Source organism: Pantherophis guttatus, chromosome 9 (assembly GCF_059756535.1).
Source record: "Pantherophis guttatus breed Tessera chromosome 9, ASM5975653v1, whole genome shotgun sequence".
Lineage (NCBI taxonomy): Eukaryota > Metazoa > Chordata > Lepidosauria > Squamata > Colubridae > Pantherophis > Pantherophis guttatus.
The window spans coordinates 21420576-21446969 of record NC_142071.1 but is presented as its reverse complement, the minus strand read 5'-3'; the positions used below and the strand labels follow the sequence as shown (position 1 = coordinate 21446969).

General features: G+C 44.1%; 1 protein-coding gene across 4 annotated transcripts; it reads right to left on the bottom strand.

The window, feature by feature from the left end:
• On the bottom strand, nt 1-25239 carry KCNJ5 (potassium inwardly rectifying channel subfamily J member 5). Of its 4 annotated transcripts, XM_087875914.1 has the most exons (5): nt 24464-24942; nt 23542-24037; nt 14941-15080; nt 10514-11460; nt 1-2395 (listed from the first exon to the last, which is right to left on the bottom strand). In XM_087875914.1, the coding sequence occupies exons 3-5, from the start codon at nt 14970-14972 to the stop codon at nt 2019-2021; spliced, it is 1356 nt and encodes a 451-aa protein (XP_087732040.1). In that variant the 5' UTR covers nt 14973-15080; nt 23542-24037; nt 24464-24942; the 3' UTR covers nt 1-2018. The 4 variants fall into 4 exon arrangements, with proteins under 4 accessions (XP_087732040.1, XP_034277840.1, XP_034277841.1 ...); XM_034421949.3 differs by lacking the exon at nt 23542-24037 and having other exon boundaries at nt 24464-25239; XM_034421950.3 differs by lacking the exons at nt 23542-24037; nt 24464-24942 and adding an exon at nt 15799-16540.
• Nucleotides 25240-26394: the final 1155 nt, after the last annotated feature.

Sequence of the window (26394 nt, the reverse complement as noted above, 5' to 3'; positions counted from 1 at the left end):
TTCAAAGTCCAGTTCAGTCTTTATTTTTACAAAGTAACTGCAAGGACTCCCCACTTCAAAATCTTTGCTGTAAAAGGGCCATGTACCATACGGTCTATTGACAAATGCAAGGAAGAAATTGCATCAAAACAGTTGGGGATTTTTTTAACAGCATTTGAGGAACAGATGGTGCAATGTGTATGTTGCTGTTCAGGTCTTTCACCTTTTTATTCTAGTCTTCTAGTTCCCATCATTTCAGATTTTTCCTATCCAACCCCCAATAATTGCTTAGAATCTGATTATGTGTCTTATCCTGAATGAACTAAAAATAAATTGATTATATCTTAAGTCTTATATCAATCTTATGCTTTCTTAAGACAGCTGCTCCCTTCCTCTTTATGATGCAGTGCTCTGACAATCTGGCCAACATACTGTAGATATGATGAATAAACCTAACATGAATTATATTTATTTGTGTTGACATTTTAATGACTATAATAAAATATAAATCTTGGAAACTAGGCTTGATAATTTCATGCCAACATTTAAACCTTCCTTTGGTGGTTCAGGTCCAGCTTCAGTGGCTTTGGGAGTTTGGAACCTAAACTCTATCTCTCATAAACTAACCCAGAAGGTAGATGAAAGTATCAGTGGAATTGTTGAAGGAGGACATGTTATGGATGCTAGCTTGAATACCAGGGGTTAAGGCAGGATAGAAATCTGAGAAGTAAAAAAAAAAAAAAAAAAACCTGCTTTAAAATGTCCTTTAGAACAGGGCTCTCCAAAGTTGACAACTTTAAGCCTGGTGGACTTCAACTCCCAGAAATCTGGGAGTTGAAGTCCTCCAGGCTTAAAGTTGCCAAGGTTGGAGACCCCAGCTTTAGAACCCAAAACCAGTTAGCCAGTTGAGTTCCTTATTCATTTGAAGCTACTATATGAGTTGTTCTTGTTTAACTCTCACAAAAATCATAACAGGAAAACTAATCCCCTCCTACTTCAGATCAGCAAATGAGTTCCTTTCCTCCACTAAATGATATTCCTTCGTATTTTAGCTGAATTCGCAGTAGAAAGAACCCTCAAAGATAAACAATCACATCTATATCCCATCACATAGAAAGTTTACAACAGACATTTGGCCAAATACAGAAGGCCTGTTCCCGACTCCCATGATCCTTTTCCTCTTTTTATTCATCAATTAGCATTTCCAATAAATCAAGGAAGGGGGAGAAAAGAAACCCCTCATAACTATATTTGTTCCATCATATTTCCCTTCCTCCTTTCAAAATGCGCAGAAGATGCATGTTGCAAGAAAAAGAAAAACTAACAAGCTTCAAGATATGTGATCATCTACGCTTCCATTATATTTCCTTAAGTTGGTTAGTTTTCACGTGTCCTCAAAACAGTGAGTAAAATCCTTATAGTAATCTCCGGAACGGAGTTGGAGAAAAGCAAATTATATGGAGGGGTACAGCTCAATCCAATAATATCCAAGCGAGTGAGAACATTATCCTCTAGACCCGTGATGGCAAACCTATGGCACACGTGTCACAGGTGGCACGTGGAACCATATCTGTGGGCACGTGAGCGTTGCCCTAGCTCAGCTCCAGCACGCATGCGTGCACCGGCCAGCTGATTTTCGGGACTTCCAAGCCCACTGTAAATTGGGAAATGGGATGTTTCTGGCCTCTGGAGGGCCTCCGAGGGGGTAGGGAAGGCTGTTTTCACCCTCCCCAGGATCCTAGAAAGCTTCTGGAGCCTGGGGAGGGTGAAAAACAGGCCTACCGGGCCCACCGTGGCATTCCATTCTAAAAGTGGGGGAAGAGCGGGGGGATCATGCGTGCATGTGTGTGGGGGGTGGGGTGCATTGAATTATGAGTATGGACATGCGCACACGTGACCCCCTCGTGCTCCCCCCGCTTTTCGCACGCGGCAGCAAAAAGGTTAGCCATCACTGCTCTAGACTTAGGTTGTCCCATTTCTTCTTCTTCTTCTGCCTCCTCGGTGGCAAGGGAATCTGAATTTTCGATCATTCTCAAGTCTCAATGTTTTAAAAACAGGCTCTCCTTCATTTCCCCTGTGGTGCCATTGTTTCCATTCAGTTCAATTGCCTCTAGGCCGTCGTTCCTGTTGTCTTCTTTCTCCATCCCTTCCCGCTGTTCTTTCTCCACTTCTGCTTCTTCGTTTTCCTCGCCATTCAGGAGGTTGGTGGTAGAGAGGTGGCTGAGAAGCCGTCCTTCTTTGAAAGACTCAGCCAGTTCTTTGGCACAGCAAGAAGGTGTGTTGGTTTCGTAGGTATTGTGGAAACTGTTGTAGTCAACCTCATAAAAGTCCTTCTCTAGGGTAAGGACAGGGGTGAAACGATGCCCCCAAAGCACTTCTTTGTCCATGTAGGAGCTCCGAGCCTGGCAAGTCATCCCTGCAGGAGAGAATAAATAAACAAAGCAGAGATTTAGTAGATCTAGTGAATACTAAAAGCGTAGCCTTCCCTGATGATACAATGGAAAAATATAAGGTGCACATCAATAACTTTCTCTCTATACTTGAACCAAAACATTTTACCACTGCTTCTCAAAGTTAGAATGGAATAGAGTTGGAAGGGACCTTAGAGGTCTTCTAGTCCAACCCTATGCTTAGGCAGGAAACCCTACACCACTTCAGACGAATGGCTGTCCAATCTCTTCTTAAAAAACTTGTTCTACTAATTAATTATTCTCACTGTTGGGAAATTTCTCCTTAGTTCTAGGTTGCTTCTCTCCTTGATTAGTTTCCATCCGCTGCTTCTTGTCAATGGCAAACTACTTCTAAAAATCCTTGCAAAGAAAACTGCAGGGTCCAGTCTCCAAGGATCAGACACGACTGAACGGGGAGAAAAAAAAATGCCTATGAGTTTTGCCATAGTAGCATCAAGGATGTACGAGAAGGACAGAAAGAGCCTAGGGGTGGAGTCAAGAGAGGAAATAGCCTAGAGTCATTACATTCCCACAAACAGTCAGAGGTGGCATTCAGCCGGTTCGTACCAGTTTGGATGAACTGGTAGCGGCGACTGCGGGTGGCCGCCCACCTGCCCCGGTGTAATACCATCCTATTTAGCCACGTTTTCGAGGTTTGCTGCATGTGCAGAAGGCACGCGGGCGAGCATAGCACAAGCATGGAAGGCGCACGTGTGCGTGAAGCGAGCCTGCACACGCAGGGCAAACCGGTGGCAAGGTTATGTGAAACCCACCGCTGCAAACAGTCTATATCCAGCCCCTCTTGAATAAGTTAATAAGTTAATTCTTATTGTAGAAAGTTAGCCCCCACCCGTCTCCTAGATGAATGAAATACTTTGAGACATATTTAAAACATCAGAATATTATATTTTCCCTAAAGGAGAAATGTGTTTCTAAAGACAGAAACTCAGAGCCTCAGCTCCCTGCCCCCCAAGCAGATACTAAGCTGAGGCCAGCCTTTAAAAATGCAGATTTGGTAATCCATTACCCCCAGCAGCAAGTTCTGAACAAACCCTCAGCCCAGGGGTGAAATGCTCCCGGTTTGGACCGGATCGCCCGATCTGGTAGCGATGGCAGCAGGTGGTTCGGAGAACCGGTAGCAAAAATCCCTGCCCCCCCATGCCCATCCAATTACCCAGTCGCCTGCTTGGCGCTTCTTTTAAAAAAGGCTTTTAAAAGGTAAGAAAAAGGCTCTGATGATCACAGCCGAATTGCCTGATCGTCAGAGCCTTTTTTTTTTACTTTTAAAATAATTTTTTTTACAACCTATTCAGCCAAATACAGTGTAAAAAAATGCTTTTAAAAGTAAAAAAAAAAAAAATTGCGTGCCACAGCTGATCACCCCCCCTTGCGCGCTGTTCTACTTACTCCATGCCTCCTTTTGGTGGGCGTGGTATGCACTGCGCATGTGTGTGCTCTGCGCACATGCACAGCCAGCAAACCGGTAGTAAACCATTTCAGATTTCACCACTGCCTCAGCCCCTTCATTGCATTAGCACACTTCAACTCAACTTGACTTCAAGACAAACATGAACCCACATGGCCCCATGGGAGCCAATAGAATACATTTCTTGCACGGGAACAGGAAGCTCAAGGGCAAGGCCCAAGAGAAGGTATAAATAACACCTTCTCTCTACTCCATTTGCTCAGCTGCCTAGGACCTAAAACCCACGTGGTCCTGTCCATCAATAAACCATCTTTCCAATCAGCCTCCATGTTTCCAGTATCTTTCTCCCCACTTGGAACTGAACCCAGATGGACATTTCTTCTTCCAACATTATCTAGTGCCAATTGATCACTGACCGTTAGTTGACTAGAGTCTTGTGTATAAGCAAGAGCAATAAATTAGCTCAACTGGAACTTAACATTTGATACTGATTCTCTGCACCTGACAAGAGACAGGCAAACTCATAGTAAAGCTGCTGCTGTATTATAAAACTGATTAATGTTTGCTTTCCTTTGCAATCCAAAGATACCCTCCAAGGAGTAAACCCGTACCAAAAGTCTGTGTTTCAAGGCTATTATTTGAAAATTGAAAGCAATAAATCTACGAGTGGCCAATTGTCAACAGAGAATGTTCTGGAAGCTTGGAGAAAAGCGAACAATAGCTGCCCAAAATTATACTTTTTAATGTTCTGTAATTGAATGAGCCAATGCATTCATTATGCAACTCAAGACAAATTGGAACAAATACTTTAAGACAAAGTGGAGCACACAAAGAGCACACAACCTCTCTCTCCCTCCCTCCCTCTCTCTCTCTCTCCCTCCCTCTCTCTCTCTCTCTCTCTCTCTTTTGGTATTACTTTGCTTTTAAGTCCTCGACTTAAGAAACACAACTGAGCCCAACATTTCTGTTAAGTGGGACATTTGTTAAGTGAGTTTTGTCCCATTTTACGCCCATTCTTGCCACACTTCTTAAGCGAATCACAGCAGATGATAAATTAGTAACCTGGAGGTTAAGTGAATCTGGTTTCCCCATTGACTTTGCTCATCAGGAGATCACAAAAGGGGATGACATGACCTTGGGACACAGCGACAGCAGGGGTGGGCCGCTGGGGGTTCACAGGGGTTCGGGAGAACCTCTAGCATTCGGAGAACCCCCAAATCCCACTCCTGGCTGGCCCTGCCCCACCCACCCTTCCCAGGAGTCCCCACGCGGCCCATTTTGGATGCAGGTAAGTGGGTGCAGGGCACACGTGGAGGCTTGGGGAGGGCAAAAAATGGGCCTACCGGAAGATCGGGAAGGCCGGAAACAGGCCCGTTTCCAGCCTCCAGAGGGCCTCTGGAGCCTGGGGAGGCCATTTTCGCCCTCCCAGAGACTCAAGGAAAGCCTCTGGAGCCCGGGGAGGGCAAAAATGCCCCCCATGGTGCAGGAGGCCTAGGCCACGCCCACCATGGCCAAGTCCAGCCAGCAACCGGGCAGAGAACCCCTTGCTAACATTTTTGAAGCCCACCTCTGAGCGACGGTCATAAATAAGAACAAGTTGCCAAGCATTTGAATGTTGATCCCATGACTGTGGGAATACTGCAATGGTTGTAAGTGTGAAAAATGGTCATAAGTCACTTTTTTCAGTGCCGTTGTGAATTTGAACAGTCACTAAACCAACTGTTTTAAATAGAGGACTACCTGTATAATGTCTTTCCCCCCCCCCTTCTTTGTAGCTGAGGGCTTTCCCTATTTCCTAGGAAACCACGAAGAAAAATGAAGTCATCAAATGTAAACACACACATCCATAGACTCTGTTAAAAGATGTCCGTATTCCAAACGAACATGGATTTTGAATCCCTTTAAATATTCTACAACAAAGCTTTGCAAATTTGCCTTCACTTGAAATCTCCAAATATTCTTTGGATTGTCAGATATTTGGCAGATCATCCGACTGCTGACATTCAGATCCAGCTTCTCACTAACATGATCGTCAAGGGATAGACAGCATGTGTGAAGTTCTTAGAGGGAGTAATTGGCACACGAAAATGATCCGGTAAGTGACTTAACAGTCCTCAATACAGTGCAAAAAACCCCCCATTTTCACTCCAAGGTAAATCCCAGTGAATCTAATGTGATTTTCTCCTGGGTAAATTATATAAGACTTCAGCTTTAGTTCAGCTTATGATTATACATTCATTTAAGCAGTCTGGAAAGCCTTCTTTCCAATTACACTTCAAAAACATGAAGGGCAGATTTGAGAAAGCAGGTTCTGGACAGCAAAATTAGAAAATGAATCCGCCAAGATTAATTTAAGGTTGTTTTTATTCTGACTCTGACATACTGATATTGTGGGACTGAGGGTATTTCCGTAGGACCATTGTTTGCGTTCAAAGCTGTCCTGAATTAACTTCTGCAAAAACCAAAATATCGACACCCAATCATGGTTTAAGTCTTGATGACCAATAGAAGAATGAGTACAGAGACCTGTACTAGGGATTTAAACCGCCGAACTGACAACCTTTCTGATCGACAAGCTCAGTGTCTTAGCCACTGATCCACCTAGTCAGTTATCAACCCCTTGCTTCCTTGGCTATTATTCATTCTGGAGCAACAACATTTCAGAGAATTGTTTTATTAGATTTAAAGTCAGGGGAAATAGTATAGCATTCTTTTTTTTGAAACAGGACAGTACTTAATTTCCAAGTTAGACCTACTACTGGTTGACCTTTTCTATATCCCTGGACATGGAATCATCCAAAAACTTCAGATAATGAAGGTTTTAAAAATCACCCAGAAGAAAACCAAGGTTAAACTAGTTTCACCAAATAAAAGGAGAAGCAGCTGTCAGAATTGCTAAGAGGAATCCATAGTTTAATCACTCATCACCAAAGAGAAGGCAGCTCAAGCTGATTCCAGCAAATGTCAAAGATAGAATCTGCAATTAATGTCATCAGTGGATAAATGTTGTATTAATATTCCAGAATGCCAAAGAAATAAAGGTAATTGATTTGGACATAGCATTAACCTCTTTATGACCCACATCCCAAAAAGTAATCTTGAGTTACAAGTAACCTTTTTGAAGGCTGAGTTATAAACATCATTATTAAATAAATGGCTGATTTAATTCAGAATCCTGTTTGAAATAATGGCCATGGGATACTTCTACATTACTCACAAATAGATGCATCTTCTAGCTCATCCTAAAGATTGTTGGTCTTCACCAACCAGTAGACTGCCCAATTCATTAAATTAAATTTCAGTTCAGTAATGCATATATGGCCAACAAAGAAAGTTCTTCACGCATTCTTACTTGCTATGAAATTACGGGTTATCTGTCTAGGATCATGAATACCTAGAACTATATTAGGTATCTCCACAACTGTTTAGTGTTTCCTAAAACGAGGAAATGAGGATGCTCAAATGATAGTGTCCATTCCAATTAGAACTTTCCATTATTGGTTGAAGCTATGGTTGATTGAACTGAGCATGATACAGGAGTGTTTTTGGTTTGCAAGAGCTTGTCCTTGAAAAAGCCTGAAAACAAGGAAATTTTGAAGGAGAAGATCCAGGGAACAAGTATAAAGAGTGGACCAGCTAATTGCAAGAGTAACTGTCTCAATATTTGTGATGGTAGGTGGAAAAGACCTTAAGAGATGGGGAGAGGAGGTGTTGCCTAGAGAATAGTCAGGTAAGGGACAGCATCACCCATAATAGTGAGGCAAGGGTCTCAGAAGAGACCTTCGCCAGTTTCTTGAGCTGTAAAAGGTCAATGGGAGAATTATACTTTCAGACTTGCCAGGTTCTACTAATGTAGCTTTGCAATAAAGTAGAATTAGATTAGCTGGTCATGCTTCCTACCTAAAGTTTACAATATTACTATTTTTTTTCATCTTGGTTGATGTGTGGTTGGGTTGGATTTTGCTTTAATGCCAGGAGATTGAGAGAAATGGGTGGTCTAGAAACTAGAGGGATAGATAGATAGATAGATAGATAGATAGATAGATAGATAGGTAGGTAGGTAGGTAGGTAGGTAGGTAGGTAGGTAGATAGATAGATAGATAGATAGATAGATAGATAGATAGATAGATAGATAGATAGATAGATAGATCGATCGATCAGAGGTGGGTTTCAGCAGGTTCTGACCAGTTCTGGAGAACCGGTAGTGGAAATTTTGAGTAGTTCGGAGAACTGGTAGTAAAAATTTTGACTGGCCCCGCCCCCATCTATTCTCTGCCTCCTGAATCCCAGCTAAATGGGAGGAAATGGGGATTTTGCAGTAACCTTCCCCTGCCACGCCCACCAAGCCAAACCCACAGAACTGGTAGTAAAAAAATTTTAAAACCACCACTGAGATAGATAGATGATAGATGATAGATGATAGATAGATAGATAGATAGATAGATAGATAGATAGATGAGAGATAGAGGTAGAGAGATAGAGGTAGAGAGATAGAGGTAGAGAGATAGATGAGAGATAGATAAAAAATGTGAAGCCATTACAAAAAGATATCTCAGTCCTAAGAAAGTATAAAGCAGTTTGAGAAACAAAAGAAAACACCAAGTTCAAAACAAGTCCCACCTGGATTGTGAATTGAAATAGAGAAAGGCTTGTCAGTTTTTAAAGTTTCTATTACCATACATTAACTCCAAAATGACTTTAAACAGCCTTACCAGTTAAAAGAAACAACCATGTATAAAAACCGTCACGTGTGGGACAACAGCACCCCAACAATGCCCTTGAAGTGATGTCTCAGTGCCTGGAGGCTGTGCGGATCTGGATGGGGAGGAACAGGCTCAAGCTCAATTCTTCCAAGACTGAGTGGCTGTGGTTCCCGGCATCCCGATATAGTCAGCTGACTCCATCGCTGACTATTGGGGGCGAGTCTTTGGCCCCCTCGGAGAGGGCGCGCAATCTGGGAGTCCTCCTGGATAGGCAGCTGTCTTTGGAGGAACATCTGATGGCTGTAGCCAGGGGGACCTTTTGTCAGGTTCGCCTGATTCACCAGTTGTGACCCTTTCTTGATCGGGATTCCCTGTGCACAGTCACTCATGCCCTCGTCACCTCTCGCCTGGACTACTGCAACACTCTCTACATGGGGCTCCCCTTGAAGAGCACCTGGAGGCTCCAACTGGTCCAGAATGCGGCTGCGCCGGTAATTACGGGAGCTGCATGGCGCTCTCACATAACACCGCTCCTGCGAGAGCTGCACTGGCTCCCAGTGGTCTTCCGGGTGCGCTTCAAGGTGTTGGTTACCACCTTTAAAGCACTCCATGGCATAGGACCTAGTTATCTTCGAGACCGCCTGCTGCTACCGACAACCTCCCATTGACCCGTGCGCTCCCACAGAGAGGGCCTCCTCGGGGTGCCATCAGCCAAACAATGTAGGCTGGTTAACCCCCAGGGGGAGGGCCTTCTCTGTGGGGGCACCTACCCTCTGGAACCAGCTGCCCCCTGAGATAAGGAGAATCCAAGACCTTGGTGCCTTCCGCCGTGCCCTTAAAACTTTCTTTTTTCATCAAGCGGGCTGGCTTAACATATTTTTAAATTTTAAATTTTTAATTGGTTTGTCATTTTAAACTGGGGCCAAATTAATATATATTCTTTTAATTGTTCTTAATGTTTGTATTGTATGTTTTTATCTGGCTGTACACCGCCCTGAGTCCCTTGGGAGAAGGCGCGGTATATAAATTTGAAATAAAATAAAATAAATAAAATAAACAGCACACCCAACCAGATCACTTCCAACCCAAGGCCTGGAAATTCTCTGTTACTAACCGAAGCTGACCCTGCTTAGTTATGGAGGTCAGTTAAGGCAGTGGTGGGCTGCAATCAGTTTAACAACTGGTTCTGTGAGCTTGCGCACAGCATTCAAAATACAGCCATTTGAAGCTCAGCTGCTTTCCTTCTAAGGCAGTGTTTCTCAACCTTGGAAGCTTGAAGATGGGTGGACTTCAACTCCCAGAATCCCCCAGCCAGCAGCGCTGGCTGGGGGATTCTGGGAGTTGAAGTCCACCCATCTTCAAGCTACCAAGGTTGAGAAACACTGTTCTAAGGCATCCCCAGTAAGTAGAACAGCGGAGGTGCAGAAATCAGCTGTGTTGCATGAATCAGCTGAGCCAGAAAGAAGGAAATAAAGGACAGGATAGGACGCAGATGGTGGGGCCATCTGATTCTCGGAACTACCGGTTTGCCTGAACCAGTCGAATCAGCAGCAACAGCCCACCCCTGAGTTAAGGATAGTTTCTGCCTTCTGCAAAGACAATAATTGACTATAAAGGTTAAAAAAAAAAAGGTAAAATGTTTTAGTTGATTAATGCACCGTTGTGCTGCCTCCCAATCTCCAGAATCTTAAAATAATGGAGATGGAAAAACATACTCCATGGGCTCATATCTTTATGAGTTATCAAAATCAACTGAATGTTTGACGTCACCTTTATCAAAAATAACAGCATTCCATGAACATCAGTGTATAGTCATGCCTGCCATGTGACCAGAAGGGACTTTGGACAACACTGGCTACCTCAACTAGGAAACAGAATTGAGCACAACCGGACAGGTGAAACCTTCACCGTTACCTTTTAGGAAAACTAGCCACCCACACAGTCTGAAGCCTTACCTGTTGCTTCCACCATGCCTTCCAAAATGACGACAATTTCAAACTCTTCCTTCTCCAGCCGGGCACGGGACATCTCCCAAAAGGGACTCTTCTCGTTAATCTCATGCGAAATGATGAGCGGGGATACCAAAAACAGCCTGTCATCTCCTGTGTCAAATCCCACATTGATGTCCGTTTGGTTCAAGGGGATGAATTCCCCTTCTTTGGTCTGTTTGGATTTAATCATCTTGGCTCGAATAGATGCCTCTACAATGTGGGAATTCCTTAGATCTCCAACTCGGAACATGAGACACAATTTCTCATCCCGCATCGAAATCACAGCGTTGTTAGAGAACATGAGGGTCTCTGCCCTCTTCTTTGGTTGGCTGATCTTCACAAACATGCACCCCACCATGAAAGCATTGACTATGGAGCCCAGGATTGCTTGGACCAAAAGCAATATGATACCCTCAGGACATTTTTCAGTGATCACCCTATGGCCATAACCAATGGTGGTCTCGGTCTCAATGGAGAACAGAAAGGCAGAGACAAACCCACTGAGGTTGTCAACGCAAGGGATCCAATCTTCATCTTCCGCATGGTCTAAATCTCCCCGGATGTAGGCAATGAGCCACCAAATGAAACCAAAAAACAACCAAGTGATGGTGTAAACCATGGTAAACACAAGCAGATTAAAGCGCCACTTGAGATCCACCAAAGTGGTGAAAAGATCACTGAGATATCGGTAGGTTTCCTGGACATTTCCGTGATGAACGTTGCACTTGCCCGTTTTTTCCATGTATCTCTGGCGTGGTTTCTTGATTTCAGCTACCAAAAGACGTGTTCGATCTGTGGCAATTGGGACATCATCCCGGGCTTGTTTGGGAATCTTCTTTTGCTCTCTGGGGCTGACACCAATTTCCATATCTTGATTCATGAAGATCCTTGAATCTCCGGCCATGGTTGGGCTACAGAACAGGAAAAAAATATCGTAACTCTTACCTTATAAAAATAAGTAGAATTGTTTTCCTCAGCCTACTTGTCTCTTGATATTTGTGATTGCAAGCCACGTGGGCTGATAATGATGTGAACTGACATCCAAAACATTTGCAGAATAGCAGTTCAGGGAAAGTGGATCCATATCTTTCGATGAGTGTTCTCGGGCGATTATAGTACATTTTCATGGGCACTTACACGGTGATGATTCACTTTACCCATAAAATAATCTCCACTTCCCTCTTTTGGTTCCTTAACTTTACCAACTGAAGTGTCAGAATTACCCCTTTCTTCCCCCCAAAAAACCTTACCCGGATTTATTCAGTAAAATTGCACAAGACATTTCAAAGAAGCATTTTGCAAAATGCATTAGCCAGAACAAAATGTATCTCAGAATCTTTTGCGAAGATTGAATGAAAATTCTTCCGAGCTGTCTCCATGGGGTAGCACTAGCAAAAGCATTTAGACTTATATACCTCTTTACAGTGCTTTACAGCCCTCTCTAAGCAGTTTACAGAGTCAGCATATTTCCCCCAACAATCTGGGTCCTCATTTTACCCACCTTGGAAGGATGGAAGGGCTGAGTCAACCTGGAGCCTGGTGAGATTTGAACTGCTGAATTGCAGGAAGCTGGCAGTCAGCAGAAGTAGCCTGCAGTACTGCACTCTAACCACTGCGCCACCATGGCTCAGTAAATATCCTGAACATGGATAGATATTTTGCAGCATTGGTGGTTCCAATGGAAGTACTGTCCATGCACATAGGAAAGCATATGCCCATGCTTTCCAGCTGTCCAGCTATCTACTATCTAGCTATCATCTACCATCCATCCATCCAGTCAATTTGTATAAACATCCATCTCAAACTGGAAACTCTGAGTCAGGGTCCCCAGACCCAGTCCGTGGGTTGGCACCGGGCTGCAGCATGCCAGAAATCGGGCCACGCAAACAAGTGAAGCCCCACCCACGTGATGCAGGCAGCATGGAAAACCACCACCTCTCCGATTCTTGGAAAAACCTTTCCCCATGGAACCGGTCCCTGGTACACAAAAGGTCGGGAGCCGCTGCTTTGAGAGGCAAAACAATCATAAAAAGAATTGTAAAGAGTTAAAATAGAATACAAAAAGAAAGAAATTAAATAGAATTAATGTCAGTTCTTTTGAGATAAGGCCAAATCAAGAAAGAGACAGCAAGGATTATAAGAATGCTGCTTTATTGTTATAGGGCAGGGGTGGGCTGCTGGGGGTTCACACGGGTTTGGGAGAACCTCTAGCTAAGATTCTGTGCAGTTCGGAGAAACCTCAAATCCCACTCCTGGCTGGCCCTGCCCACCCCTCCCCTCTCAGGAGTCCCCACGCGGCCCGTTTTGGATGCAGATAAGTGCAGGGTGCGCGTGGAGGCTCAAGGAGGATGAAAAACGGGCCTACCGGAAGTTCGGGAAGGCCGGAAATGGGCCCATTTCTGGCCTCCAGAGGGCCTCCAGAGCCTGGGGAGGCGATTTTCACCCTCCCGGAGGCTTAAGAAAAGCCTCCAGAGCCTGGGGAGGGCAACCTCCAGTAACCAAGCAGTATTTGAAAAACACAGAAGATTTTGCACTTATTAATGGAATCCCTTTATTTTTTTCCGATAAAAAGAAATCCTGTTATGAAACCTTTCATTTATTTTTGGATAAAAGTGGAGCTCCTGTGGAGAACTGCTCACCAGCCCCCGTGTACTTCACTCACAGAGAAGAGACACATGGATATACACAGAGACACACAAACACACACATAGACACACACAAAGAGCACAAATCCTAGGAAGACCTAACCAACCCTCTTAATTCTCTGGTTTTGATCTGATAAACTTATGGCTAGGATTCAAGATGAAGCAACATAAATAAGCTGCATAAAATAATATAATTACAGAAATCTATTTTTGAAAAGTACAAATAAAGGCCCAAGTCAAATGGCAGAAGAACCAAGGAGAATAAACAGATACCAGTGAATCTCTACCAAAGTCAAAACTAGAAATAAATCTCAGGGCCTTCTTAATGGTCACCTCAAAAGAAAAGGAAGCATTGGTTTTTCACCCAGCTTCTTCAGTTTGTTGGAACTTTTCCTTTTAAAACCTAAAGCCAGGGAATTTTCTATTCATGCTTAGCTTCCTTAGATCCATTATTTTCAAAGGAGTGCAGAGATATTCTAAGATATTTCTAGCTGAATTTCTTCTCTAGCAATATTTTCAATGGGATAAAAATGAACTTTTTCCCCCCGTTTGGAATTATGGCAAGAAAGTGAATTCTGTTAAATTGCCGCTGGAAATTCTGGAGTTGTAGAACTTTAAATTATTTGGAGGACCCCCAGAAGGGAGAAAGAAAGACTCGAGCTGTATGTCACTATTTTTTTTTACTTACTTTAAAAACTGAGCCATGCAAACATCCCAGTATTGCTATTATGGAGCATCAACATAGAGTTGGAGAATTGCTGGAGAAATCAAGGGAAGACACACTGGGGAAGGGCATATATTGCCCAATCACCATTTTATCAGGCTGCTTCATCAGCTTCCTTAAAAGCCTAGCCAATTTGTGTCAATTTAAGCAGATCATGAGCTGGACTGCAAGAACTGCAAAATCTTTACATTGCATTGTGATGGATGTCAATTGCACAACTTCCAACAAGAGCTGAAGTCCATTTTTTTTTTCTTTTTACCACCCTGCAGGGGTGAAATCCAGCAGGTTCTGACAGGTTCTGGAGAACCGGTAGTGGAAATTTTGAGCAGTTCAGAGAACTGGCATATACCACCTCTGTGGGGCCCCAGAGTGGGGTAGGAATGGAGATTTTGCAATATCCTTCCCCCAGGAGTGGGGAGGGAATGGGGATTTTGCAGTATCCTTCCCCTGGAGTGGGGTGGGAATGGAGGTTTTGCAGTATCCTTCCCTTGCCACGCCCACCAAGCCACGCCCACCAAGCCACACCCACCAAGCCACATCCACAGAACCGGTAGTAAAAAAAATTGGATTTCAACACTGTCATCCTGTAATCCTTTGCTTTGGGGTGGAGTCAGGATGACTGAATGGAGCTGAGCGTTTACTGGCCGGATGCCCTTCCTGACACCTATGCCAGGTTCGCAGCAGATATTTTCTCTTTGCGGCCTGATAGAGAAACACCTGCCACCGCCTAGGATTGAATTCTCTACCTTCCAAGTGGGAGATGAGCGTCTTCCACCCTAGCCACTGTGCCACTCAAGAATTGAAGTCCAATAAATATGTAAATTGCAACATCAAAGAAGGATAGTGATAGATCCTGCGGAAAACAGGATCAGCAATGCTCCAACTGTATTTTGATTGGGTTAAAAAAAAAAAACTTTGAAAATGCTTTGCAGTAAAATAAGGTGCCAATCTGTCTTGAAGTGAAAAATTGAAATGACTCTGAGTGTAATGCAAGCCAAAGTACACAGAGAAATATTCCTTACCTCAACAGGAGAGGAAGTGTGATACAAGACATAGGATATTGGCTTGGACTCTTAAACTCCTGAATTTGAAGCTTGTCCGAGTCATTAATGTTCTAAGTAGACTTAATGTGATCATTCCTTCCTTAGCCTCCCTTCAGCGGCTGCGAAGACAAGAACAGGAGATTGCAAACTCACAAAGAGCTGGACGTAGGCGCTATTGATTACCGAGCCTAATGTTTGAGTGTGTAATGTGCTTTGATTTCTCACATAAAAATAATTGAAGTGTGAAGCAATACCAGATAAAACAAATTGGATACAAGTACACAGAAATAGAGATGTATGAAAAAGAGTCACGCAAGAGATAGATTTCATCTCTTTTTAACAAGCCCTGGATCAGCCTATCCTTTCTGGTTAAAAAATGCTGTCCAATCCCCACTGACCACTTCCTTTGAGATAGAAGAGCAGGATGTCCTTGGCTCCAATAAGCCAGTCTTATAAAGGTAAGGTAAAGGTAAAGGTTCCCCTCGCACATATGTGCTAGTCGTTCCCGACTCTAGGGGGTGGTGCTCATCTCCGTTTCAAAGCCGAAGAGCCAGCGCTGTCCGAAGATGTCCCCGTGGTCATGTGGCCGGCATGACTAAATGCTGAAGGCGCATGGAACACTGTTACCTTCCCACCAAAGGTGGTCCCTATTTTTCTACTTGCATTTTTTACGTGCTTTCGAACTGCTAGATTGGCAGAAGCTGCGACAAGTCACGGGAGCTCACCCCGTTACGCGGCACTAGGGATTCGAACTGCTGAACTGCCGACCTTTAGATTGACAAGCTCAGCGTCTTAGCCACTGACCCACTGTGTCCCTCTTATAAAGGTAGTCCTCACTTAGCAATTGATTGCAGCCATTTGAAGTTACTGTAGATCCTCCTCTGGAACTTATGATTCTGTCCTGAAGTTATGGCTGCTGCAGCACCCCTGACATGTTGGCCATATGTCAAGGACCACCTGTAGGGAACAATGTTAAGAATTCTACTTCCGTAACCTCTGCAAGATTGCAAGTTTCCCACTTATAAATTAAGTCCTTTAAGCACGTGCCCAATTACCAAGGAGAAAAGCTTCCTTACCTACAGAGTAATATAATAGTAACTCCACTTAGTAGATGAGGTTGAAATAGGGAGATCCACATGGCCTTCACGGTGAACCATAATATGGTTTGATTTGTTTGACCATAGTTGGTGACTCTGAGACATCAGCTGAATTATGTTCACAGGTTTATGATGCCCTGGATCCAGTGGTGGGATTCAGCCAGTTCGCACCACTTCGGGAGAACCGGTTGTTAACTTTCTGAGCAGTTTGGCACACTGGTTGTTGGAAGAAATAATTAGGGCAGAGAACCAGTTGTTAAATTACTTGAATCCCACCACTGCCTCGATCTCCCTTCTGAAACGCATGCACGGAACTGAATGTTAAGTTATCGTGCCAACTTTATAAAATGCCAACTTGTATTTTTCTCGGGTTATTAGTAGTGATCTATTACGCAGCTCGCTTCACGGGAAGGCGGGATATTTGTCAAATTAATTAATCGGTAAACAAGCTTTGATTTAGTAGAAGCCAATTCAAAAATATTCTCTCTTCCTCTGTTTTTTTTTTGCCCCCCTCCCCCTCCGCCCTGGGGAAAACCCGATTGCCAAAAAGATAGGCTGATTTTTTTTCTCTCTTCTACATGAAATACAGGGGAAAATAGGAAGTTTCCCCAAAAAAACTATTATAATATATCAGGCAATCTCTGAGCCTGTTTATTATTGTGCAGAATTCATCAACCACAAAGAATAGAATAGAATAATAGAGTTGTAAAGGGACCTTGGAGGTCTTCTAGTCCAACCCCCTGCCCAGGCAGGAAACCCTACACTACTTCAGACAAATGGTTATCCAACATCTTCTTAAAAACTTCCAGTGTTGGAGCATTCACAACTTCTGGAGGCAAGTTGTTCCACTGATGAATTGTTCTAACTGTCAGGAAATTTCTCCTTCGTTCTAAGTTGCTTCTCTCCTTGATTAGTTTCCATCCATTGCTTCTTGTCCTGCCCTCAGGTGCTTTGGAGAATAGGTTGACTCCCTCTTCTTTGGGGCAGCCCCTGAGATACTGGAAGACTGCTATCATGTCTCCCCTAGTCCTTCTTTTCATTAAACTAGACATTCCCAGTTCCTGCAACTGTTCTTCATAGGTTTTGATCTCCAGTCCCCTAATCATCTTTGCTGCTCTTCTCTGCACTCTTTCTAGAGTCTCAACATCTTTTTTACATCGTGGTGACCAAAACTGGATGCAGTATTCCAAGTGTGGCCTTACCAAGGTATTAGAAAGTGGTATTAACACTTCACGTGATCTTGATCAGTTGTTTTATTTTCTACTCCTACCTTTGGAAAACAGAATAGAACAACTGAATCATGATGCCACTTTTATGCACAAAGCCACTCGTTCCTTTCGGATGGACTGCGAAATTGGCAGTAGGTGAAAATGGAGATGAGGCCAGTTTTCTCCCTCTTATCAACTACACAAAGAGGCTTTTTATCAGCCTTCCTCCTATCACAACCCTCCTTACTCACATTCCGAAGGGGGCTGGTTAGGAATGACCTCAAAAAAAGGCCCAACATTTCGTTCAAGGTGAACGAGCTAAAATCCAGATGGAGCTGCTGCTACTGGTTCATCTGTTGTGGCTGCAGAGAAAGTTTAGACCGACATTTAGACCAACTGATGAAAATGTGACCCTGGTGATAATTAAGCAGACAAAAATGGAAGAATTATTCTCTACCTACCTAACGGCCGTCTGAAACTTGCTGCCGAATTGTAAAAGTTAATGAGATTTAAGAGAGGAAGTAATTAAATATATGGAGAATAATCATAATTGCAGGAGTGCCTTTAGGAGATTTAGTTTGGATGGAGTCAAATTTAGATTCTGTCAACACCTGGCTCCTATCTTGAAGAGCGCCTGTCTCTCCCAGCACCGCAGTCAAAAACCAAGTGTAGCCCTTAGTATGACAAGCAGCAGATCCTTGGCATGAACAATAATGGGCAGCAGACCATGGGCAGGGCAGAGCCCAAGAGACTGTTTTGCAGGAAGGTTGAATACTGGGCCATCACTAGGGGTGCTATTCAGCAGGTTCTGACAGGTTCGGGAGAACCGGTAGCAGAAATTTTGAGCAAGTTCGAAGAACCGGTAGTAAAAATTCTGACTCTCCCCACCCCCATTTATTCTCTGCCTCCTGAGTCCCAGCTGATCAGGAGGAAATGGGGATTTTGCAGTATCCTTCCCCCAGGAGTGGGGAGGGGATTTTGTGGTATCCTTCTCCCAGGAGTGGGGAGGGAATAGGATAGGGGTGAAATCCAGCAGTTCTGACAGGTTCTGGAGAACCGGTAGCGGAAATTTTGAGCAGTTCAGAGAACCAGCAAATGCCACTGGCTGGTCCCAGAGTGGGGTGGGAATGGAGATTTTGCAGTATCCTTCCCCCAGGAGTGGGGAGGGAATGGGGATTCCCCATTTTTACCTTCCCCAGGCTCCTAGAAAAGCTCTGGAGCCTGGGGAGGGCAAAAAAATGGGCCTACCAGGCCCACCATGCCATCACGTGCCAAAAGTGGGGGGAGAGCGGGGGGATCATGCGTGCATGCGTGGGGGGACGAGGCACATTGAATTATGGGTGTGGGGACGCGCACATGCAATCACCCCCCACTACCCCGCTTTTGGCACGCGATGGCAAAATGGTTAGCCATCACTGAATTAGGCTCTGTACTGTAATTATTGAATATATCATAATTGAACTTATTTTAAATGCACTCTACTGAGAGTTGAGAAGCAAGAAAGCTGGCAAATTTATCCTGGTTTAGCAGTAGGTTGAGAAGCTGCCATATTTGTTCTGACCAGTTGGTCTCTCCGGATAAAATCGACCGGAATTATAGAGTTGGAGGGATTTCAGTGGCGATTAAAGATGATCTGGAATAAAATCAAAGCATCTCCCTCGCATGGCTGTCCAACTTTGCTTACACACATCTAATGAAAGACTGCTGACTGGTTTTGGTACAGCGGAAGTCTGTTCTATTGTCAAACTGCCCGTGCTATTTGGAAATTGTGTAAAAATTCTCTGCGTTTCTGTCCTCTTGAGCAACAGAATCAGAGGTGGATTTCAGCAGGTTCTGACCAGTTCTGGAGAACCGGCAGTGGAAATTTTGAGTAGTTTGGAGAACTGGTAGTAAAAATTCTGACTGGCCCCACCCCCATCTATTCTCTGCCTCCCAAGTCCCAGCTGATCGGGAGGAAATGGGGATTTTGCAGTAACCTTCCCCTGGATTGGGGTGGGAATGGAGATTTTACAGTATCCTTCCCCTGCCACGCCCACCAAGCCACACCCACCAAGCCACACCCACAGAACCGGTTGTAAAAAAATTTGAAATCCACCACTGCTTCCCACCCACCCACTTGCCCTGGCATAATGCCGTCGTATTTAGCCACATTTTTGGGACCGAGCACATGAGCAGGAGGCCCAGTGCTTGTGTGCGCGCAGCAAACTGGTGGTAAGAATATGTGGAACCCACCGTTGAACAGAACAGACCTGGATTTTTATCCTCATTGAAAGAGACACTCCGGGATGGTTTAAGGTCACAATTGTATCTTCTTTTGATCGTTTCTTCTCAGGCTTAAGCTAGGATGGCAGCCTTTGGGTGGCCAGTATCCACACTGTTTGGAAGAGTGGGCACGTGCTTTTGTGTGAACACGATGACATAAAGTTGGTGAGGATCACTTCACACTCGTGGGCAAACCAAGGCAGGGTTCAGGATAGCTGGATTCATGCAGCATGCTAAACCATACTTGGATCTGCTTGGTTCCAGCCTCAGCTGGTCATTACAATTTTATACCTAGCTGCTGTAAATAAAATATCACCATCAAATAAAAATATGTAAGTGCTCAATTGTGGGATGCAACACAGCAGAATATGAGAACTTTTCCACATTCTCTGCATAGTTTCTAATTGCCCAATTTTGGGCTACCTTTTGTACAATGCACCATACCACGAATTAAGTTCTTCTTATAGTATGGTTTTTATGCAGTTTTATTTTATTATGCATGTTCTTTAATTGCTTTATTTCTTGTTATACCTATTGTTTTTCTATTATATACATATAGGTATATGTCATACTTCTGGAGTGAGATGGCTCAATGGTTAAAGGCCCTGAAGCTGACAGCCCAGGTTCGAGACCCAAGTGCTGCACGATGAGGTGAGTTCCTGTTACTTGCCCCAGCTCCTGAACACCTACCAGTTTGAAAGCATGCAAATGCAAGTAGATAAATAGGTACCACTTTGGTGGGAAGGAAACCATGTTCGGTATATAGTCATGTTGGCCACGGAAGCATCTTCAGACAATGCTGGCTACCTCAACTAGGAAATGGACATGAGAACTGTCCCTTAGAGCAGGGGTCCCCAACCCCCAGTCCGTGGCATGCCAGAAACCAGACCACGCAAACAAGCGAATCCCCATCCACGGTCTGTGGAAAAACCTTTTCCCCAGTCTGTGGAAAAACCTCTCTCCACATAACTGGTCCCTGGTGCCCAAAAGGTTGGGGGCTACTACTAAAGGAATGCGGTGGCTCAGTGGCTAAGACGCTGAGCTTGTCGATCGAAAGGTCGGCAGTTCAGTGGTTTGAATCTCTAGTGCCGTATAACGGGGTGAGCTCCCGTGACTTGTTCCAGCTTCTGACAACCTAGCAGTTCGAAAGCACATCAAAAAAAATGCAAGTAGAAAAATAGGGACCACCTTTGGTGGGAAGGTAACAGTGTTCCGTGCGCCTTTGGCATTTAGTCATACCGGCCACATGACCACAGAGACATCTTCAGGCAGTGCTGGCTCTTCGGCTTTGAAACGGAGATGAGCACCGCCCCCTAGAGTTGGGAACGACTAGCACATATGTGCGAGGGGAACCTTTCCCTTTCCCTTTACTGCCCTAGAGTCAGACACGACTGGACAGGGCAAATTTTTTTTTACCTTTATGCCATAGTTCTCCTATTAGATATATTATGGTATCTGGTCTTATGGCTGTAATAAACTGATTTGATTGGTTTATAGTTTCTATTCAGAATTTAACCTTGGTTTGGAACAAAACTAATGGAAATTGCTTCAAGTTCATCTTTTAGAGCTCGTTGGGGTTTTGTTCGTTTGTTTGTTACCTTAGTAGTAGCAGCTTCTGAAAGAGGAGAGAGACAAATGAATGCCACCTTACAATGAAATCCCAGACCTCACAAAGCGCGTAATTGACTAAAGCAGACAGGTTGCCTCCCCACCTCTTTTAATAGGACTCCAACTGATCAACACTGGTTTCCCTCTAATGTCACACTGGTAGTCTTCAAGTTACGACTGTTATGAAGACCAGAAAACATATCATTAAGTGGTGCAGTCGTTGAACAAGACATCACATGATTGTGAATTACAATCTTCCCTGCCAGCTTCCCCATAGACCAGGGGTCTCCAACGTTGGCAACTTTAAGACTTGCGGACTTCAACTCCCAGAATTCCTCAGCCTGCTGAGGAACTCTGGGAGTTGAAGTCCGCAAGTCTTAAAGTTGCCAACATTGGAGACCCCTGCCATAGACTTTGCTCATTGGAAGCCAGCAGGATGGTGCAACCCTGGTCAATGTCAACCAGTTTCCAAGCAATTTGATCACAATTGCATGACTACAGGAATGTTGCAACATAAATGCGAGGACTGGACATAAGTCACCTTTTTCTCCATGCCAATATTGATGATACTCTGAATCAACGGTGATCCTTTGCTTTAATCTGCTCTTTCTTCTCTTTCATACACTTTCGACCAACGTCTTTTGCTGTCTCTGTTACTAATTCCACAGAACATTTATTTCAAAAGAGATCCTTTACATCTCCCATCCTTTTGGGGCTAGTTTAACTGTGCTCCAAAAAAGACTCTTCTGGACTGGATGAGCACAATAAAAAAAAAAGATATTAATTTCAATGGGATTTAAGCAGCACCTTCCTAGACTAAGCAATCATTCATTATCTTGTCTTCAATTGAGAGCGAGTGGGATCTGAGTTCTGCCTTTCTGATTGGCAAGCATAGGAAATACCAAGAGTATTTCCTCCACATTTAGGTCAGCCTTTGGCCGTCAAACTCACTGGCTTCAAAGCAATGGATTGGTACAGCTGGCGAAAAAGCCAATTAGCATTACACATGGGCTGCCTGCAGTGGACACCCTGCTGAAGAAGATCCCTCCTTGATCAGCAGAAGAGATGAAGCTGTCTTAGATGTACAAGGCTGATGCTTTAAATGATGCAGTGGGTTGGGTGGGATGTTGAGGCAAAGCTTCCCCTTGCAACATTCTTGACCCATTCACCTGCTTCTTTGAATTTCAGGTGCACAGCTCTCTTTGTAATGGTACCTGTGTGCCCATAGCCATTTTGGTACCACAGAATCGGGCCTAGCATTTGGCTACCAAAATGGCCTTCTTGAGGATATGCATGCTGCTGTCATGGACTGGAAGAAGACAATAAAGGAGCAAGAGATGTTTCAACTGTCTCAAGCACAGCCTTCCTCTAAGCGTAGGTCCTTTTGATCACTCTTGAGGGGTGGGGCCATGATGGAGAAGATAGAATCCATGAGCATGCTTCAACCCTTCACCAAGACTAAAGCCACTTTCCATGATCTGGTATCCTCCATACGCATTGGAGCTGAAACTTCCTAAATTTCAGGGCTCCACTAGTTAACAGCTGGACCTAGGCTAAGGTTTTAGATAGTTGACTATAACAAAACTCCTTATTTGTGTTTATAAAGCCACAGTATCTAACAAAATAGCATGGAATTGTCCATAACAAAATAAGGTAAAGGTTCCCCTCACATATATGTGCTAGTCGTTCCCGACTCTAGGGGGCGGTGCTCATCTCCATTTCAAAGCCGAAGAGCCAGCGGTGTCCGAAGACGTCTCCGTGGTCATGTGGCCGGCATGACTAAACGCCAAAGGCGCACAGAACGCTGTTACCTTCCCTCCAAAGGTGGTCCCTATTTTTCTACTTACATTTTTACATGCTTTCAAACTGCTAGGTTGGCAGAAGCTGGGACAAGTAATGGGAGCTCACCCCATTACGCGGCACTAGGGATTCAAACCATTGAACTGCCAAACCTTTCGATCGACAAACTCAGCATCTTAGCTACTGAGCCACCACGTCCCCTTCAACAACAAAATGCAGGTAACCTAATAAAACCAGCATTTCACAAAGAACTATTACTGTACAAATCACCAAAAGATTTTTTTTTAAGGAAGGAATTCTCCTCCTGAGATATTTAGATTCTAGCTTATGACCATGGAAACTATGAGTTTTCCCCAACCCTAGATAAAATTCCCTGGCTCTCCTCAACTGTTTAAAGGAAAACAATATTCTTGTTGTGGTAACGCCTCATTAGATCTTCCAAGGCAGGTTTTCTTTGTTTAGCAGGAAAGAGGCATTTAGAGGCAGGTGAAGCTTCCTATAATTATGTGACCTCTTTAAAAAAATATACATATTTAAAAAATATGCATATTAAAAATATACTTATTTTTCTAGGCAAGTTAATTAGAAAAAAAAAATACCCATACCCAGATGGAAGTTATGGGGAACAAACTTGTGTGGTTCAGGAATGGTTAAAGTTCCTTTGATTGGGAGATGCCTTCCTTCTAAAAAATAAAAATAAAAATGAGACCCTCCTAGATGTAATTAAGGAAGACTTGGGCTTTAAACAAATCGCATATTTACATGTCATGCTTGATCTTTAAATTGGGCCCAGTTTCGAGGCAATCAAGAAGGTTAAGGTGGAACAAGTGTGAAATTCAAACAGGCAATTAGCAATCGTTTCATCGGGGAGTGTGAGCATTCAGAAGAGATCAAAAGCAACACGGAAAGGATGGGTTGAAGAGACATTGGGATCATCACGTCCCGATTGTAGATTTGAATTCAGACGTTCAGATTAAAACATTCTTTAGGCCACGGAGATATCGCCGCCGTGGTCCTTCTACTTCCTTTTCAAACAATTCCAAGTTGAATGGAACATTCATATTCCTACACATTGTCCAGAACCTACAACACTGATCTCATCTAGAAGGTTAAAACAAACAGAATAGGTGTGATTTCCATTGTGCAAAAACTGCATCTCACCTAACGTTTCTCATTAAACAGCAGCTGCATTTCAAACCCACTGCTCCCCCCACCTTTCCTTCTTCACTTACCCCCATCCTTTCACCAAGGCAAAATCCAGAATAACTTCTGATACTTTTCCACATCGCTTGGCCCTCCCAGCACCCTCAGCCTCAGAAGTTAGCTTATTCTTCTCGTTCTTCTTTTTAAGGTTAACTGACCCCATTCTCCTCTGGTGAGTGGACAACCTGAAAGCAAGGTCCTTGGCATCTTCTACCATCCTGCTCTTGTTCTTGGAATCGCCTGTTTTCCTCAACCTCCAGAAACACGAGAGAGAAATCAACCCCAAACGAGGTGCGTGTGTTGTGGGGAGAAAAGCCAACTTACCTGACAAGGGAGGTAACTAAGGAGACCCTCCAGGGGCAGCTGCTGGTGAAACCACTGGAGAATGAAAGTCCAATTTATTCTGTGAAGGTCTGACCCGTGCCATTGTTGCCAGAAACGCGTAGGGGTCTTCTCATCCCAGCCTCTCTGTGCCCTTCCCTCTTTCTCCCAGCTTGCTGTAACAAAAGATAGAGGCAGAGTCTGTGCACGCCCCCCTCTTCTTAAGCCATGCCTTGTTCTCTCAGTTAGAAATGTTGGTCTTCATCTCGGATCTTCTCAGCAGCCTGTTAAATTTCCCTCCCTGAGCCTTCTGTTGCTGCTGCTGCTGCTACTACTACTTCCCTCTCTGTCTGTATAGTACAAATGAATTCTCTGTGTATTAACAGCTATTTAAAGGGGTGGAAGGAAGAGAAGGAAGGGAGACAGGCTTCCATGTGATCGGAGCATCATCTGTTCTGAATGAACAAGAAGGGAAAGGGAAGGTGGAGGAAGAGAGGGAGGGAAAGCCAGGGAAGGAGGGGCTGAGATATATCCTTAAGCTTTGCTTCTCAGGCTGCACAAATAGGACAAATATGGGGCAGGCAGCATCAGGAGAGAGCAGCATCCATCCACCACCTTGAGAAAACACAGACGCCTATTCTTCCCCATAGAGAGTCTTCCTGAGAGTCAAGGCTGCATCTTCAGACTCCTCTGATCATCCCCTTTGGTCTATGCTTCCCATCTCTAGTTCAGTTTTCTTTTGCAGCGGTTGCTGCTTGGCTCTACTTAGCCAGCGAGAGAGTCTCTTGGAAAACAAAGGAAAGGAAGGAGGGGAAGCTGGAGCTTACACAGTGCATGAAAAAGAATATAGGTCCCCAATGGTTGCTGCAAACAACCAATAAAAGAAGCCCAGGCAAAGAGGAAAGAAGGAGGCTGGGCAAAACATCTGGATAGAGAAAATAAATACCCACAACTCCCAATATCCAGAATAACAGAGTAGGAAGGGACCTTGGAGGTCTTCTAGTCCAACCTCCTGCACAGGCAGGAAACCTTATCACCATTTCAGAGAAATGGTTGTCCAATCTCTTCTTAAAAACCTCCAGTGATGAAATACCCACAAGTTCTAGAGGGGGGATCCATTCCACTGATTAATTGTTCTCACTGTCAGGAAATTCCTCCTTAGTTCTAGGTTGCTTCTCTCCTTGATTAGTTTTCATCTATTGTTTGTTGTTCTGCTTCGGAGAATAGCTTGACTCCCTGTTCTTTGTGGCAGCCAGTGGTGGGTTGCCCCCAGTTCAGACTGGTTTGCAAGAACCGGTAGTAAAACCGACAGGAGGCTCCGCCCATTGACCCGGACGTCATCATAGGTGATCTGCGCATGCGCAGAAGAGCGCGTGCATGTGGGCGCGATGAGAATTGGTAGGAAAGGTAAGTAGAACCCACCCTTGGTGGCAGCCCCTGAGATATTGGAACCCTGCTATCATGTCTCCCCAATCCTTCTTTTCATTAAACTAGACATACCCAGTTCCTGCAACTGTACTTCATATGTTTTAGTCTTCAGTCCCCTAATCATCTTTGTCATTCATACAGCTTTTTGATTTAGGCAGCATATATAACCCTATTTTTCTCCTATAAGAGTAATCCTGTTGTCAGGTTTCGATGCTATCTCAAAATAAACAAACTTCCAAACTGCCAATCTTTAAGGAAATTTTCTCTTTATTTGAGCACAGCGACCTGATCCTGACTCTTCGCGGTCAATACTGACCTTTGCCCCCCAATCCCTCCCTTTCTGATCCCCAATTCTCTGCTTCTCTTTTTTTTTTTTATTGTAAAAGTTTTACAATTACATTTTCACCCCGTTTTCACCCCCCTAACCCACCCCAAGCTCCCCAACCCATCCTCCCTAACCCCCCCTAACCCTCCCCTCCCCCCCGGACTTCCATAGAGTGTACCCC